General features: G+C 36.7%; 1 protein-coding gene across 8 annotated transcripts in view; it reads right to left on the reverse strand.

The window, feature by feature from the left end:
• The window catches only part of ASPH (aspartate beta-hydroxylase), a 272,195-nt gene extending 257,550 nt beyond the window's left edge, over positions 1–14,645 (reverse strand). For 5 of the 8 annotated variants that reach the window (XM_077166856.1, XM_077166850.1, XM_077166855.1 and 2 more), the window contains exon 1: positions 14,323–14,644. In XM_077166856.1, coding sequence (XP_077022971.1) covers positions 14,323–14,449 — 127 coding nt within the window. In that variant the 5' untranslated portion in view covers positions 14,450–14,644. Of the gene's footprint in view, positions 1–14,322 lie in introns of all 8 variants that reach the window. The other 3 variants (XM_077166854.1, XM_077166851.1, XM_077166849.1) reach the window with 1 other exon arrangement.
• Positions 14,646–15,059: the final 414 nt, after the last annotated feature.

Consider the following 15,059-nt stretch of genomic DNA (forward strand, 5'->3'; position numbering starts at 1 on the left):
CCTTGTGATTAACCTTTATTTGTACCATTTGTCCAAGTTTTTCAACTTAAGAGTCTTGTAATCACTAAATATAGCCCTTAATGTTTAATAATGAAGGGTCGTGGGTTCACCCAGAACTAACCTACCTCAAATCCAAAGTCATCTTGATGACTGAGCCTGGCTCTAACCAAAGTGGGCCCACTAGACATGTGTGTAGCTTAGACTTTAACCTACAAGTCACATATACCTCATTCTGCCATTTTCTTTCATACATTCTGTGACTAAGCATGTAATTAATCTGCACATGCTCCATAATCAGATCACCTCTATTTACATCATCTAGGGCTACTGTGCTCATTATCCTAAACCCTGTCCATGTTTTCTCCAATAAAATTATCTCAATCACTGCAGTTCAGGAAGACATATTTTGGGCTACAGGCCATGTGTTCTCCTACTACGTGCCTAATAATAAACTCTTTCTCTCTTTGAACACCCCGCTCCGGCCATGTAAGAGATAATAAAGCTCTTTAAGGATGTCTTCTAGCCTCTCAGCAAAACCGGAGGGAGCAGTCTGCCAAAAGTAAAGGGGGAAATGGGAAGGTACGGGGCTCAAGGAGTTGAAGATTTGAAATAGCTGATGTTGAGAACATGGGTAACAGTGAAGAACATACAGAAAGACTGCAAGGCATCAGCTGAAAAATCTTGAATGTGCATAGTTTACTCCAAGTTTATGCCAAATTAATACTTACAGACGTAATGAGTTGTGCTCAATCCTACTCTATTATTAATTCTCTTAAATATCTCACTGATTGCAAGAGGACCCTAAATGAAATTAGTTTGTAGACTTATCAACTGCAATACTTCATGACTATTTGGAGAAAAAAAATAAACACAAGTTGTTTAAGAATTTTGCATGGTCATGTACAGTAATTTCAAATTAAAAATGCCCTAAATCTATAATGTACAGAGAAAAATGAGCAGTTTAAACACTAAGCTGTGTGCTAAATGATCACCTCCTTATCAGAATCAGTCAGTAACTGTCTTAGATCTGTGTAAGGCACTGTGGGCCTTTGAGTGTATTTACCGGTAAAAACTAAATAGACTGATTAGCTAAAAATCACAACATAAATTCTAAAAAGTTCAAGAAAATATACAATTATCTTTTGACCAATGTAATGTACCTAGTCCTATCCTTTACTATTTAAAAAGGAAAAAGGTTACTTATTAGACTAATCATATTAAATTATCATTACTAAGTAGCTTATATTTTCATGGATATTAGTATATTTTACAGAAAAAATACTTCAGTGTATTCAGCAAAACATTTTTTCATGTCTAAAATTCAGCTACACTTAGAAGCTTAACAGTGGTCTTTTAAAAATAATTCCACTTTAAAGCAAGGTAACAGCAGACTTAAAATAGCTATATTCTGTTTCCAATAGGCACAACTAAAACCATAAGTAGTTTTTGGTAGTAAAATTAAAAACTCAAATACAGAAAACATTTAGAAAATATAATTCACACAAACATGAGTGACTGAAGAAGTGGAAATTGTAACTTAGTAAACATAACTCAAAAAGCAACAGAAAACTTAAATAGTCCTATAAACATTTAAAAAATGAAGCAGTTTCCCCTCCCTACCACCAGGTGTAGGAGTGGGAGATGGGAATGAAGAAAAGGGTCACTTCCAAATAACTAACCATATACAAAGTATTCCAGAGAACAGAAATAAAGGAAATACTCCCAAATTCATTTATGCAGCACTTATGATAATAAACCTGCTAAGAAAATTCTAGCTCAATTTCACTCACGGATGTATCAAGAAAGTCAATCCAATAATATTGAAAAATATATAATATTACCAAGTTGGATATTCCAGAAATGCAAGAATGACTTTAAATAAGAACTACTGTTATAGTTTACCAACTAAAATACGGAAGGTGAAAAATTATATTGATCTTCTTCTCAATAGACATATCATCCTCTTAATAAAAAATAATCAGGACCAGTCATAATTTCTACTAAACTATGAATTGAAGGGAAGTTCTTCAACTTTAAGATAGATATGTACCAAAACTCTCATCACACTTAATGGGAAATATACTGGAAGCAGTCCCTTTAAAACCATGAAACAGACAATTATCCTTAAAAACTCAATATTACTAAACTGAAAGCCCTGGCCAGTATAGGAAAGGAAAAAAAAAAACGAAAAAAGAAATTGACATCATTCAGACATAATCTAATTGCTCTCAAAGAAACACCAAGAGAATCAATTTAAAAAATAATGGGAATTTGGGTGGTACAAGGGTAGTTCAGTGGTAAAATTCTCTCCTGCCATGCTGGAGACCTGGGTTCAATTCCTAAACCATGCACCACCAAAAAAAAAGGGAATTTATTTGAAAATTTAGAAAGGTCAGTATGAAAGGACTATGCAATATTAATTGCATTCCTATAAATCAGCAACAAATAGCTGGAAAACATATTTTCTTAAAATGTTACTAGATACTTAAAGACAAATAAGACAGCAATACAATACTTCCTTAAAAAGTCAGAGATTGTCAAATTGGATAAAAAAACAAGACTCAAGTATAGGTGTCTAAAAATACAAATCTTAATTATAAAGACACAGGTTGAATGTAAAGATGGAAAAAAGACATCATAAGAAAGTGAGATAATGTACACTTCAAGAAAAAGAGTATTACCAGCAATAAAAAGAGACATTTTATATTGTATTAGGGGCAATTCATCAAGAAGCTGTAACATTCATAAATGCATATGACCCTCAAAATACGTGAAACAAAAATTAACAGAATTAAAGGAAGAAATGACAAATCTACAATCATTGTTGGAAAATGTAACATCAACCTCCAGACAATTCATAGAACAATTACAGAATGTCACAGTAAGGACACAGAAAACTTGAACTACACTATCACCCTCCTTGATCCCTAACTGATATTTAAAAAGTCCACTCAAATGCAAAATACATATTTTAAGTAAACATGATATATTCACCAAGATTGACCACAGGATAACCATAAAATATCTCAATGAATTTAAAATATTGAAATGCTACAGAACATATTCTTTGACTACAAAAGAATAACATTACAATCCAACAACAATAAGATGTAGAAAACCCAAATATTTGGAAACTAAACATATTCTTAAATAACCCATAGGCCAAAGAAAAAAAATCACAAGGAAATTTGGAAAACATTTTTAACTGAATGATAATGAAAACATAAACTTTTAGGATGCAGCTAATGTAGTACACATCAGGAAATGTTACAGATTTAAATACTAAAATTTGAACAATATAATGTGAATGACTTAAAGAAGCTAGAAAAGAAGAGAGTAAACCCAAAGTAAAAGGAAGGAAATATTTAAAATAATAAGCAGAAATCAGTGAATATTAGACAAGCAAATAGGAAAATTAACAAAGCTAAAAGGTGGCTCTTTGAAAAGATCAATACAAATAATAAACCCATGGTTACAGCAATCAAGAAAAAAACTAGATTAGGAAATCACTACACATGAGGAAATCACTACAAATGCTAAAGATTTTAAAATAATAAGGGAGTATTATGAACAAAGCTATGCTAACAAATTCAACGACTCAGATTAAAAAGACAAATATCTAGAAAAACACAACTACCAAAACTTACATGAGAAGAAACAGATCATCCCAATAGCTCTCTATGTATTAGAGAAATTACTTGGCTTTCCAAAACTTTGCACAAAGAAAATTCTTGACCCAGGTGTATTCAGTGTAAATGCTGTCAAAGATTCAAGGAAGAAATAACAATATTATACGAACTCTTTCAGAAAATAAGAGCACGATGAGGTGAAAGGAACACCTCACAACTAGTTTTATAAGGCCAGTCGCAACACTAATACCAAAACCTGATGAACACATTACAAGTGAACAAAAAGAACACAAGAAAATTACAGACCCATAACTCTCATGAACACATGCAAAATCACTGACAAAACTTAGCAAATCAAATAAAGCAATATATATGGTGAACAACACATCATGATCAAGTGGGTTTACTCCAGAAATGCAAGGTTGACTTTATATTCAAAAATCAATAAATAGAATCTACCATATTAAAAAAATAAAAGAGAAAACACTTCCATCATTTCAACAGATACACAGAAAAAGCATTTGACAAGATTCTCAAACTAGAAATAGAAAAAAAACTTCCTCAATCTAGAAAGAGCATCTATGAAACTCCTAGTTATTATTATACTTATTTAACGGTGAAATGTCATATACTTTGCTGCTAAAACAGTGAACAAAGCAAGATTTTCCATTTTCATCACTTTTAGTCAACACTGTACTTGCGGTTAAGGCAAAAAAAAAGAAATAAAAGGAATACAGATTACGTATGAAAAAGACTATCTCTATACATAGATCTCTATTACATAGTTAACCCCAAAGAACCCATTTAAAAAAACCCTACTAAAATTAATAAATAAATTTAACAAAGTCACATGAGATAAGGTCAATATACAAGTATTGTTCTAGTTTGCTAGCTGCCAGAATGCAATATACCAGAAGCAGAATGGCTTTTAAAAGGGGGAATTTAATGAGTTGCTAGTTTACAGTTCTAAGGCCGAGAAAATGTCCCAATTAACACAAGTCTATAGAAATGTCCAATCTAAGGCATCCATCCAAGGAAAGATATCTTGGCTCAAGTAGGCCAATGAAGTTCAGGGTTTCTCTCTCATGTGAGAAGGCACATGGTGAACACAGTCAGGGCTTCTCTCTCAACTGGAAGGGCACATGGTGAACACAGCGTCATCTGCTAGCTTTCTCTCCTGGCTTTCAGTTTCATGAAGATCCCCGGGAGGCATTTTCCTTCTTCATCTCCAAAGGTCGCTGGCTCATGGACTCTCTGCTTTGTGGTGCTGTAACATTCTCTGCTCTCCAAATCTCCTTCATTCTCCAAAATGCTTTCTCTTTTATAGGACTCCAATAAACCAATCAAGACCCACCCAAATGGGTGAACACATGTCGTCACCTAATCCAGTTTAACAACCACTCTCGACTAAATCACATCATCCAGGGAGATGATCTGATAACAGTTTCAAACATACAGTATTGAATAGAGATTATTCTACCTTTACGAAATGATATTTTGATTAAAACATGGCTTTTCTCGGGGGCATACATCCTTTTAAACCAGCACAAGTATCAACTGGATATCTAAACACTGGCAGCAAATAATTGGAAAAATGAAATTTAAAAAAATACCATTTACGATAACAGCCAAATATTAAAATATTTTTAAAAAAAACCATTTAACAAAAAATGTGTCAGATCTCTACACCAAAAATATGTGGCAGAAGGAAATTAAAGACCTAAATAAATGAAGATAGATACTTCGTTCAACAGCTGAATGCTGGGAAGATTCGACAGCATGAAGATTCCTAGTCTCCCAAAGTCGTCTCTGGATGCAATACAATCCTAATCATAAATACTAGCAGACTTATTTTTTTTAGACATTGAGAAATGGATTCTAAAATTTATGAAGAGAGGCAAAAGACGTGGAACACTTGAAAAAGAACAACAAAGTTGGAGGATTTCCTCTACCTGGTTACAAGATTCACACTATAGAGTAAATAAGACTGTGTGATGCTGGTATAAGGATAGATTAAAGACTTTTATAAAAAGCCCAGAAATACACCCATACTTGTGTTGTCACTTGCTTTTCAACAGAGATGCCAAAAGTAATTCAATGATGAAAGCAAAGTGTTTTCAACAAATGGTGCTGGAACAACTGGATATCTGCATGGAAAAATGCTTATCTTCTATTCTTATATCCTTCACACACAAAAACCAATTTGAGAATGTCATAGACCTAAAAGTAAAAGCTACAACTCTAAAGCTTCTAAGTACACAAAGGTCTCTTACACAGGACAAAGAAAGCAATATTCATAAGAAAACAAATTGATACAGTAGATTTCATCAATATTAAAACTGTGGGGTCTTCAAAAGATACAATTAAGATATGAAAAGGTAAGCCATCAATTGAGAGAAATATGTGCAAGATTCATACCTAGCAAAGAACTTCTATCCAGAACTACAACTCAAAAATAAAATGACCAAAAAGACAGGAGGAGAGAGGGACGTTAAAGCTAAATAGAAGCTAAATAAAGGAAGATAATGTGTATAGCCAATATGCACAAGAAAAAGGGCTCAATAAACATTAGTCATCAGGGAAATGCAATTAAAAACTATGATGAGAAGGCACTGCACACCAACCAGAACAGCTGAAATTAAAAACACCACCACCACCAAATGGAGATAGAGATGTAGAACTAAAAATCTCATATATGATGTCAGTAGGAGTATAAAATAGCACAACAACTTTCCCTCTCCAATGCCCAAGAGAAACGAAAGCATATGTTGACCAAAAACAACACTATTCATCGCATCTTTATTGATAATAGCTCATAACAAAGAACAACCCACACATCCATTAATATTATGCTGAGTGAAAGAAGCCTCATACAAAAGAGTGCTCCCTGTATGATTTCATTTATATGAAGTTCAAGAAAAGATAATATGATGGGGAAAAAACAGTACAACGGTAACCTCCATTGGCAGAAGGGATGGCAGGGAAGGCTTGAGAGAACTTTCTGAGGTGATGGAACTATTCTGTATCTTGATAAGGGGTTGGATTACATCTGATACACATTTATCAAAACTCATCAAATGGTACACTAATATTTGAATTCACAGTAAATTTTACCTCAGGGGTGCGCAGGGAGAATCATAAATAATAGACATGTTTCACTGTTTAAAAGTAAGGTATTCGGATATCTACAACTTACTTTAATAAGCCTAAAAAATAAAATTGATTGATGGACTTGATAAAAACAAATATATCAAAATGTTAACCACCGTACAACCTAGATGATGTCTGTATCAGTTTGTAAGCTGCCGGAATGCAATATACCGAAAATGGAATGGCTCTTTAAAAAGGGAATTTAATAAGTTACAAGTTTACAGTTCTAAGGAAGTGGAAGTCCAAATTAAGGAATCAACAAGAGGCTACCTTCACTCAAGAAAGGCTGATGGGTCAGGAACACCTCTGTCAGCTGGGAAGTCATGTGGCTGCCATCTGCTGGTCCCTTGGTCCTGGGCTCCATTGTTTTCAGCCTCTGTTACTGTGGGGGTTCCTCACTTTGCTTCTCTGGTGCTGTCTTTCATCTCTGGGTTTCCCTTGGCTCTCTCCAGGTTCTGGCTTGCTTAATATTTCATGATGACGTCTGCTGGGCTCCAAGCATCTCCAAACATCTGTATCTCTGTTCTCTGAAGCAACCTTTCTCCAAGTGTCTATATCTGCTCTCTCTGTCACTCTGAGGCTTCAGATGTTTCTGTTTGTAAACATCTTTCCAAATGTTTCCTTTTTTAAAGAATTTCATTAAACTAATAAAGACCCAGGTGGAATGGGTAGAATCACATCTCCATCTAATCAAAGACCACACCCACAATTGAGCATGCAACATGTCTGTGGATATAATCTAATCAAAAGGTTCTGTCCTGCAATATTGGATTAGGATTTTTAAAAAAATGGCTGCGCCGACAAGATTGAATGAAGATTAAAACATGGTTTTTCTACGGTATGTAACTTTCAAACCAGGAAAATGTCTATATGAATGGTCATTGTACAAGTCTTTCAATGGATGCATATCTTAAATTTTTCAAAATAAATAACTGGTTAAAAATATGGTAGTAAAAATAGAAAGAACATAGATGAACTCTAATAAAAGGTATACATGACTTTCAGATAAAATTATAAAACTACATTATAAAACCTAAATAGAAAACTATACCATGCTTACACAAAGAAAGACTGAAAATTATAAACGTGTGTCTGTCTCCAATTGTTCTATAAAGTCAATATAATTCTAGTCAAAATCCTGAAATTTTTTCATGACACTAGATAGGCAAATTCAAGGAAAGATCCAAAAAGAGCAAGGAGAGTGGTGAAGAGGAGGGAGAAGGACTTGCTTTATCTAATATGAAGACTTACTACAAAGCTATAATGATTGATTCAGTGGAATACTGCTCCTTCCAATAAGAACCAAAACAGAGCCTCACATATGGGAATTTTATATACAAGAGGTGATAATGCAGATGAGTGAACAAAAATTACACTGAAACTAATGGTATGGAAAATGCCCATCATGCACTCCTCAAAAATACTGAATGGATTCCTACCTCCAATATATAAACAATTAAAATCTACACTAAAGGGGTGTGAGGGTAGTTCAGTGGTAGAATTCTGGCCTGTCATGCAGGAGACCTGGGTTCAACTCCCAGTCCATGCACTTTCCCCAAAAAAAAGAAACAAAAAATAATTCAACAAATGGTGCTACCATAATGGGACAGTCACATGGAGAAATAATGAAATGCAACCCCGCCATACATGATACAGAAAAAAAAGGGAAAAAAGAAAAAAAAATCTACACCAGGTAGTTTAGAGGTCTAAATGTAGAAAAGTAAAATTTTAAATATTTTAGGAGAAAACGAGAGGATGTCTTTATAACCTCTGGGTTAGAAAGGAATTCTTAAATAAAACGCAAAATCACAAACTGTAAAGTAGAAAATGGAAAAATTTCACAAGTGTATTATATATATAATTTTTAAATTATATTCATATACCTCAGAAAATAATGTGGATAACCACAAACAGTAAGAAGCCCTTTGCCACACAAATAATCAAAAGATTAGTGTCCAGCTATAGAAAAAAATTCTGCAAATCAATAATAAAAGCTCAAAAAACTCAGAGAAAAATAAACAAATACATATGAACAGGCAATCCACAGAAGAAACACAAATGGCCATTCCCAGTCTCAGTGGTAATCAGGAAAATGCAAATTTCAACTACAAAGTACTATTCTACACTCACTAAACTTGCAGACATTACAAGTTTGATGCTATCAAGGGTTGGTAATATGCTGGGACCAAAAGGAACTCTTATACTGTACTATGGGTGGAAGTATAAATTAGTACAGTCACTTTGGGGTTAAAAAAAAAAGGAGTACCTAGTAAAGCTTAATATGCATATTCTCATGAATCAATAATTTCACTCATAGATACAAGCCCTAGATTAATGCTGGCACATGCACACAGGGGAAGGTACAAAGTGTTCAGGGCAGCATTGTTTAAAATAAAAAATGAAACAAAGTGGCCATCAATATAGCAAGATAGCTAGACAAACTGTGGCACATTTGTACAGTAAACAATCATACACCGCAAATACTGCAATGAAAATAAAGAACCAGTGGGATCTCAAACAAATGGTGCTAAATCAGAACGCCAAGTATGAAAGCATTACAAAATTTTATCACAAGTAAAACAATTATATATGTGAATACACACACTTGTACACACAAAGAGAAATGTAGACATACCTCCTAAGCAAGTTTTCATATGTACATGTTGCTTTTAATAATAGATCTATTTTATAAGCATGTATTATTTAATATGCAACATAACATTATATAATATGCAATAAATGTATATGAAGTATGAGAGAATGCTTAAGAATGATGATCACAAAAATATCTATGAATGTTGGGAAGGGAATGCAGAGATAACAGGAGAACCCAAGAATATGATATAGTTTTATTTCTCCACTGTACAGTGATACATAGTATTCACAGAATTACTATGTATAACTATTTATACATCTTAAATATGTCTCAATATTGCAAATCAATACAGCACATAAAAATACCGTTTTTATCCTTTTTATTCAAGCAGTTAGAAAGATGACTTTCTAGATTGCTAAAAAGCCAATCTATAAAGCGATTTACAAAATAAGTGATAAGTATCTCTTCAGAGTCATTTGATTCAATGAATGGAAAAGTTAAAGGTTAGATAGCTTCAATAAACACAACACAGATTTTTATCTTCATGCAAGAAAAAAAGTAAATTAATGGCTCCTAAATAAAATGTACATATAGACCTAAAACCAAAGGGACTCTCCAATATAACATTTCAGTGAAATCAAAGTGTAAAGTAAAGCATGAAAGATAAAAAGAAATGCATAAATAGCAATGCTATAAACAAGAAACAGAAGTCAGAGACAGGACAGAACCACAAAATAGCAATGAGTCTGCACAGCAGAATGGCAGAAAGGTTGTCAAGCCTATTATGAAATGTGAGGAAAAGTCGTTACAACAATGCTGGTTATGGAATAAGTTCATTTTATCAAGGGAAAGTCTCCCACATTAAAACTCAACCTGATCCTGGCTAGCAGCCTTATGCAGTGACTCACTGGGTTAACTCTGAGGGCACATACGTCAGAGGAAAGCGCTGGCATTCCTCCAAGCACAGCCACAGCATCTTCAGCTACCAGGGCTGTCCTTGGAAACTGTGCTAGAGCTGCTATAATCCATCCCCAGCCCCTATATAATTCACAAACCCTGTTGTCTTCAGTACACAGGAGGCATCTAGGGCAGATGCTGCTGGCTACACACCACGGCCGGAAAGGCCAGGCAAGCCACCTGCATCTCACAGGGAGAGAAAGAACAACCCAGACTCTTCAAAAGATCTTATATAACTATTAGTAAAAGTCACCAAATGAGTTTAAAATTTCTTTTAGATTAACTATATCAACTCTGCTGTTCAAATTAACATAAAATAGCACACAGTTCTTGTAGTAGAAGAATTATGACCTTCCTATCTTTTCTAGAATGACTCACAGAGGATTAAGCAACTGGCTCAGCTCTAACTAAAGAAAGTGAATTTCATCAGGGCCTTTTCACTCAAGGGAACCAGAAAGCAATTAGCACAATGCATTATATCTATTAGTTACTTGGTAAGCTAAGTAAATGAAAGTAGAAAGAGAAGAAAAAAAGAACTATGCTTCTGAATGAGCTAACAACCATCAAACGTATATGTGAATGTGTGTTTTACAGATAATATATTACATGAATGGTTTTAATTCTAGAAAATAAGGTTGCCAGGAATAAACTCTCATTACTAAATTTCAAAATCTGCTTTTTAGAGATTTTTGAGATAATTAAACAGTAGTGACTAAGTGTTTAAGTAGTTGCCATCAATAATTTAGAATATGTACACAACTGGTAAAATAAAAATACTTATTGGTGTTATATAAACTGAAGAGACAATCTGAAGAGGCAAAAAGTGTTCTATAGTGACACCTATCGGAAAAGGGTAACATAGTAGCATGACACTAGACAAAAGTTCAGATGGAAAGCAGATTAGGAGCTACTGGGAAAGAAAGCAGGTAGTACTTAAAACAGGAAAGGTAAAAAAACATGAAACATTACACATTATCACTGTCTATGCACTACAAAAAATAAGCTCAAAAGACAGCATGAGCCTTCTTTGGCAAGGTTTTTCAAATCAACAAATTTGAAAGAGACTTCTTTCCACCCCCCCCAGCTCAACTGGTCATGCAAGTCATATTTTTACGTATAAATTAAAAGTAAAATGTCTATAATTTACTGACATTTCTTTTATATATAAAAAGTAAAACTGAAAAATGTAGAACAGAACTCCATAGGAACCTAGACATCTAATCATTTTTAAATTAAGGTGAAGAATTAAATGAAATGCAGACTTACTTTTAAAAAATCAGTGTTAACATACTTCACCAAGGTACCAGTTTTTAAACAACACTTTTCAACAAAATGTCTACCAAGATAAACAGTCTGGCCAGATAATCACCTTTACACTAAAATGCATGTTTCATAGGACTGGTTCCTTTTCCCCCATGCCTCCATGGGGAAAACTAAGGCTTAAGAAATAATATTTAATGTCACCAAGTCAACATTAACTTAACTCTCCGTATGAAACATTTCAAAAAACTTATTTGGGCCCATGCACCGCTTTTCAAACCGAGATTTGCAAATGGACTATTTCAAAGATAATTTCAGTCAAAGGAAATTTAATAATATGACAAAAAGCAACTTTCCTGAAGCAACTAAGGACTGTATGCCACAGAAAGAAATGAAGCATCTAATTCGACTCCCTGATTCCCATGAGATTTATAAATTAGAGAGCCTAAAATTCAAATAGTATGATATAATGAATGAATAACCGAAAACCTGGGCTCCAGTCTTGGTCCATGAACTAGGCAAACTTTCTGGGCATTAATTTCCTCATCCATAATCCTAGAAGATTGAACTAAGTGGGCCTCCCCTTAATGATAAGGCCAAAGTTCTTCAGTTTCTATGATTTCCTCAGCAGACGGAAACAGTTTGCACATCAATGTTCACACCTCTATGACCAGATAAACATACGACAACAGAATATTTGGCTTTATTGTTCAGGCATATCCTGCTATAAGAAAGCAATATAAATAGAATCACATTCTCACACTGCTTTGTAACTGTTCAGGACAGAATTCTCATTTCCATCTCTGGGGCCTTCCTAAGCATCTGGCAGTCAGAATTCAGCACTTACTGAATAAATGAAAATGGAAAAAGAATACTCAGCTATGTAAAGTGTAGGACTCCAGTATCAACTCTTTAATTTTTGTGTGCATGATACAGGTATTTCTTTTACAAACTGTGATATTATTTCGTGATAGTCATAAAATAAATGTGTAAAATGCTTAAAGGGCTATACATTCTCAAGTATGGACAGAGCTTGTTCTCCAATGCCTGAGTATGGAGGGCAGAATAAATTAATTTAGGTCATAATATTTCCTAGACTTATCACCTGCCTGGTAAAACTGGTCCAGTTATTTCTTGATTGGGGTAGGAACATGAGATACATTTCCCCAAAATAATTCTTACCTGTCATAGGGTATATAAAGTGGCTTTCTCTCATGCAATCACTCCCTCCACCCAAGAACACAAAGGGCAAACTGGAAGATGAAATGAAGATGCTCTACATCTGAGAACAGCTACAGAAAGTCGAAAACATTAACATTACAGAGTTGTTCATCAGCCTTTTCTGCTTGGTGCCTAACCATCTGAATGGACTGCTGAGAAACAGTGTAGCAGGAGTAGCCTGAAACAGTTCATCTATCTTCTGTGTGTTTAAGTAACTGAGCAGCATTTAAGGACAAGTGAAATGGGAACACAAATCTTAACTTATGCCAAAGGTGAATTAACATGCTTGCTTTGAACTTCAAACTGGACTCCACTGTAATATAGCTCCTTCCATTTAGAATACAAATATTAGTACTTAGAATGTAAATTTGTGCAGTGACTTATTGCACTACTTCATTATAAAATTTATTAATTCATTCACTCATCAAATATTTATTGAGCATCTACTATGGACCAGGTCTATTCTAGGAGCTGGGGATAAGGAATGAAAAAGGGTGGGAGCAGGGCAGAAAAGGACAATACACATGAAAATAAGACAATTTCAGATAATGTGCCAAGTGGTATAAGAAAAAAAAAGATTTCATTAACGTATGACTATAATTATCTGATTTATTTTCTTGATATGTATGAGCACATTACATGCAGATATTAGGAAACAAAAAGAGTCAAAAATAATTTCAAGAAATGTTTTCAGCTCACATTCAATACACATGTGTTCACTCATTCCAGTTTCGGTATCCTAAAAGAGTCAAAGGAGGCATAAAAGAAACCGAGAACCACTGAAACATGAGACGGAACAGATTTAAAACATATGTCCTCTCTCTTTGCTGGGTAAGCACATGGAGCAGGAGAAAGGTAGAGATCCAACAGACTAAAGAAAAGAAAAAGGGAAAGAAAGTGTGAGAAGGTGACCCAATATTTTATGGTATCACGTGATATTTTTAGGTCAACTGCAACAACCCCCTCCCCAAGAAAAGCGACATAAAAGCAAAAATACTTAAAGAATAATTTCCAAGAATATTCACATCATTTCCAACTTCCTTTTTTCCCTATGTAGAGTATTCTCCTTTGACTTGCTCTTCAAAAGCTGCCTATGGAACTTAGTCTCACTGACTCGGGTTCATTTACAAACTCCGCAAAGCTGAGGTAAGTTGTGTCGTTTGCTCCGCATCTTTAATTCCACGGAAAGCCCAGTGAAGGGCCAATCAGTCATTTCAATCTCTGCTGGCCTTGCAGGTGAGGGAGCTGCCAGGACCAGGAGAGCTAAACGGTCCTTCCCCGGTGCCGATACAACTCCAGGGCTCGCTCTCCGATCGCGCTCGGCCCCGTCGGTCCCCTGGCCCGCCAGGCCCAGGGAGCGAGGCCTCCTCCCGGCGCGCAGTAGGAAGCGGCGCCGGGGAGGATGGAGGTGGCGCGCGGCTGCGAGCTGAGGACCACCGCCCCCCATCGCCGCCTAGGCCCCACGCCTCGGCTAACAGGGCCAGGCCCCCGCTCCGCCCCGCCTCTGACCTCTTCGGGTCCCGGGGCTACTGCTGCCGCTGCTGCTGCCCGCACTCGTGCTGCTGCTGCCGGAGCCGCTGCCGCTGCTGTGGGCGCCGCCGCTGCCGCCACCCTTGGCGTTCTTGCGCGGAGCCATGGCGCGCACGACCGGGGCTGGCGAGGGTGAGGGTCCGCTTCAGTGCGCTGCGACAGCTCCGGGTCACGCGCCGTTCGCCGCGCCTGAGCCTGGCACAGCCCGCCGAGCCGATTCTCACAGCGTGCGGGTAGCGCGCCCCAGCCCGGCCCTAGCTTGCACCCAGCCAGCAACTCCCCGCGGAGACTAGCGCGCGACTCCGTTCTCCTCGGCCACGCCCCTTCCCGCCAAACCCCGCCTCCGCCCCGCCCGCGGACACCTGAGTGACGGCAGATGCAAGCCAATCGCAAGCACCGTTGAGGGGGCGGGCACTCTGTCGCGCTACCCCGCCCCCTACCAGTTGGGGCTGTTCTGGCGCAGAGCAGCCGCGGGTGAGCGCGAGCGACTTTAGGCTTTCTCGGCGGTCGCGGCCCGTTGGAACGTGGCAAACGTGGAAACCGAGAGGGCTCTCGCGAGCCTTGGCGGACCCCACTGGCTTGGAATGGGGGGCGGGGCCAAGCAGACACGTGTGCGGTGTCCCAGCGGAGGGTTCCCCTCTCGGCCTTTCACACCGAGAACTAAACACAGAGACGCATCTTGTGAGGAAAGAAATGCTTGGGTTCTTGGAATTTTT

The sequence above is a fragment of the Tamandua tetradactyla genome, chromosome 6 (assembly GCF_023851605.1).
Source record: "Tamandua tetradactyla isolate mTamTet1 chromosome 6, mTamTet1.pri, whole genome shotgun sequence".
NCBI classification, from domain to species: Eukaryota; Metazoa; Chordata; class Mammalia; order Pilosa; family Myrmecophagidae; genus Tamandua; species Tamandua tetradactyla.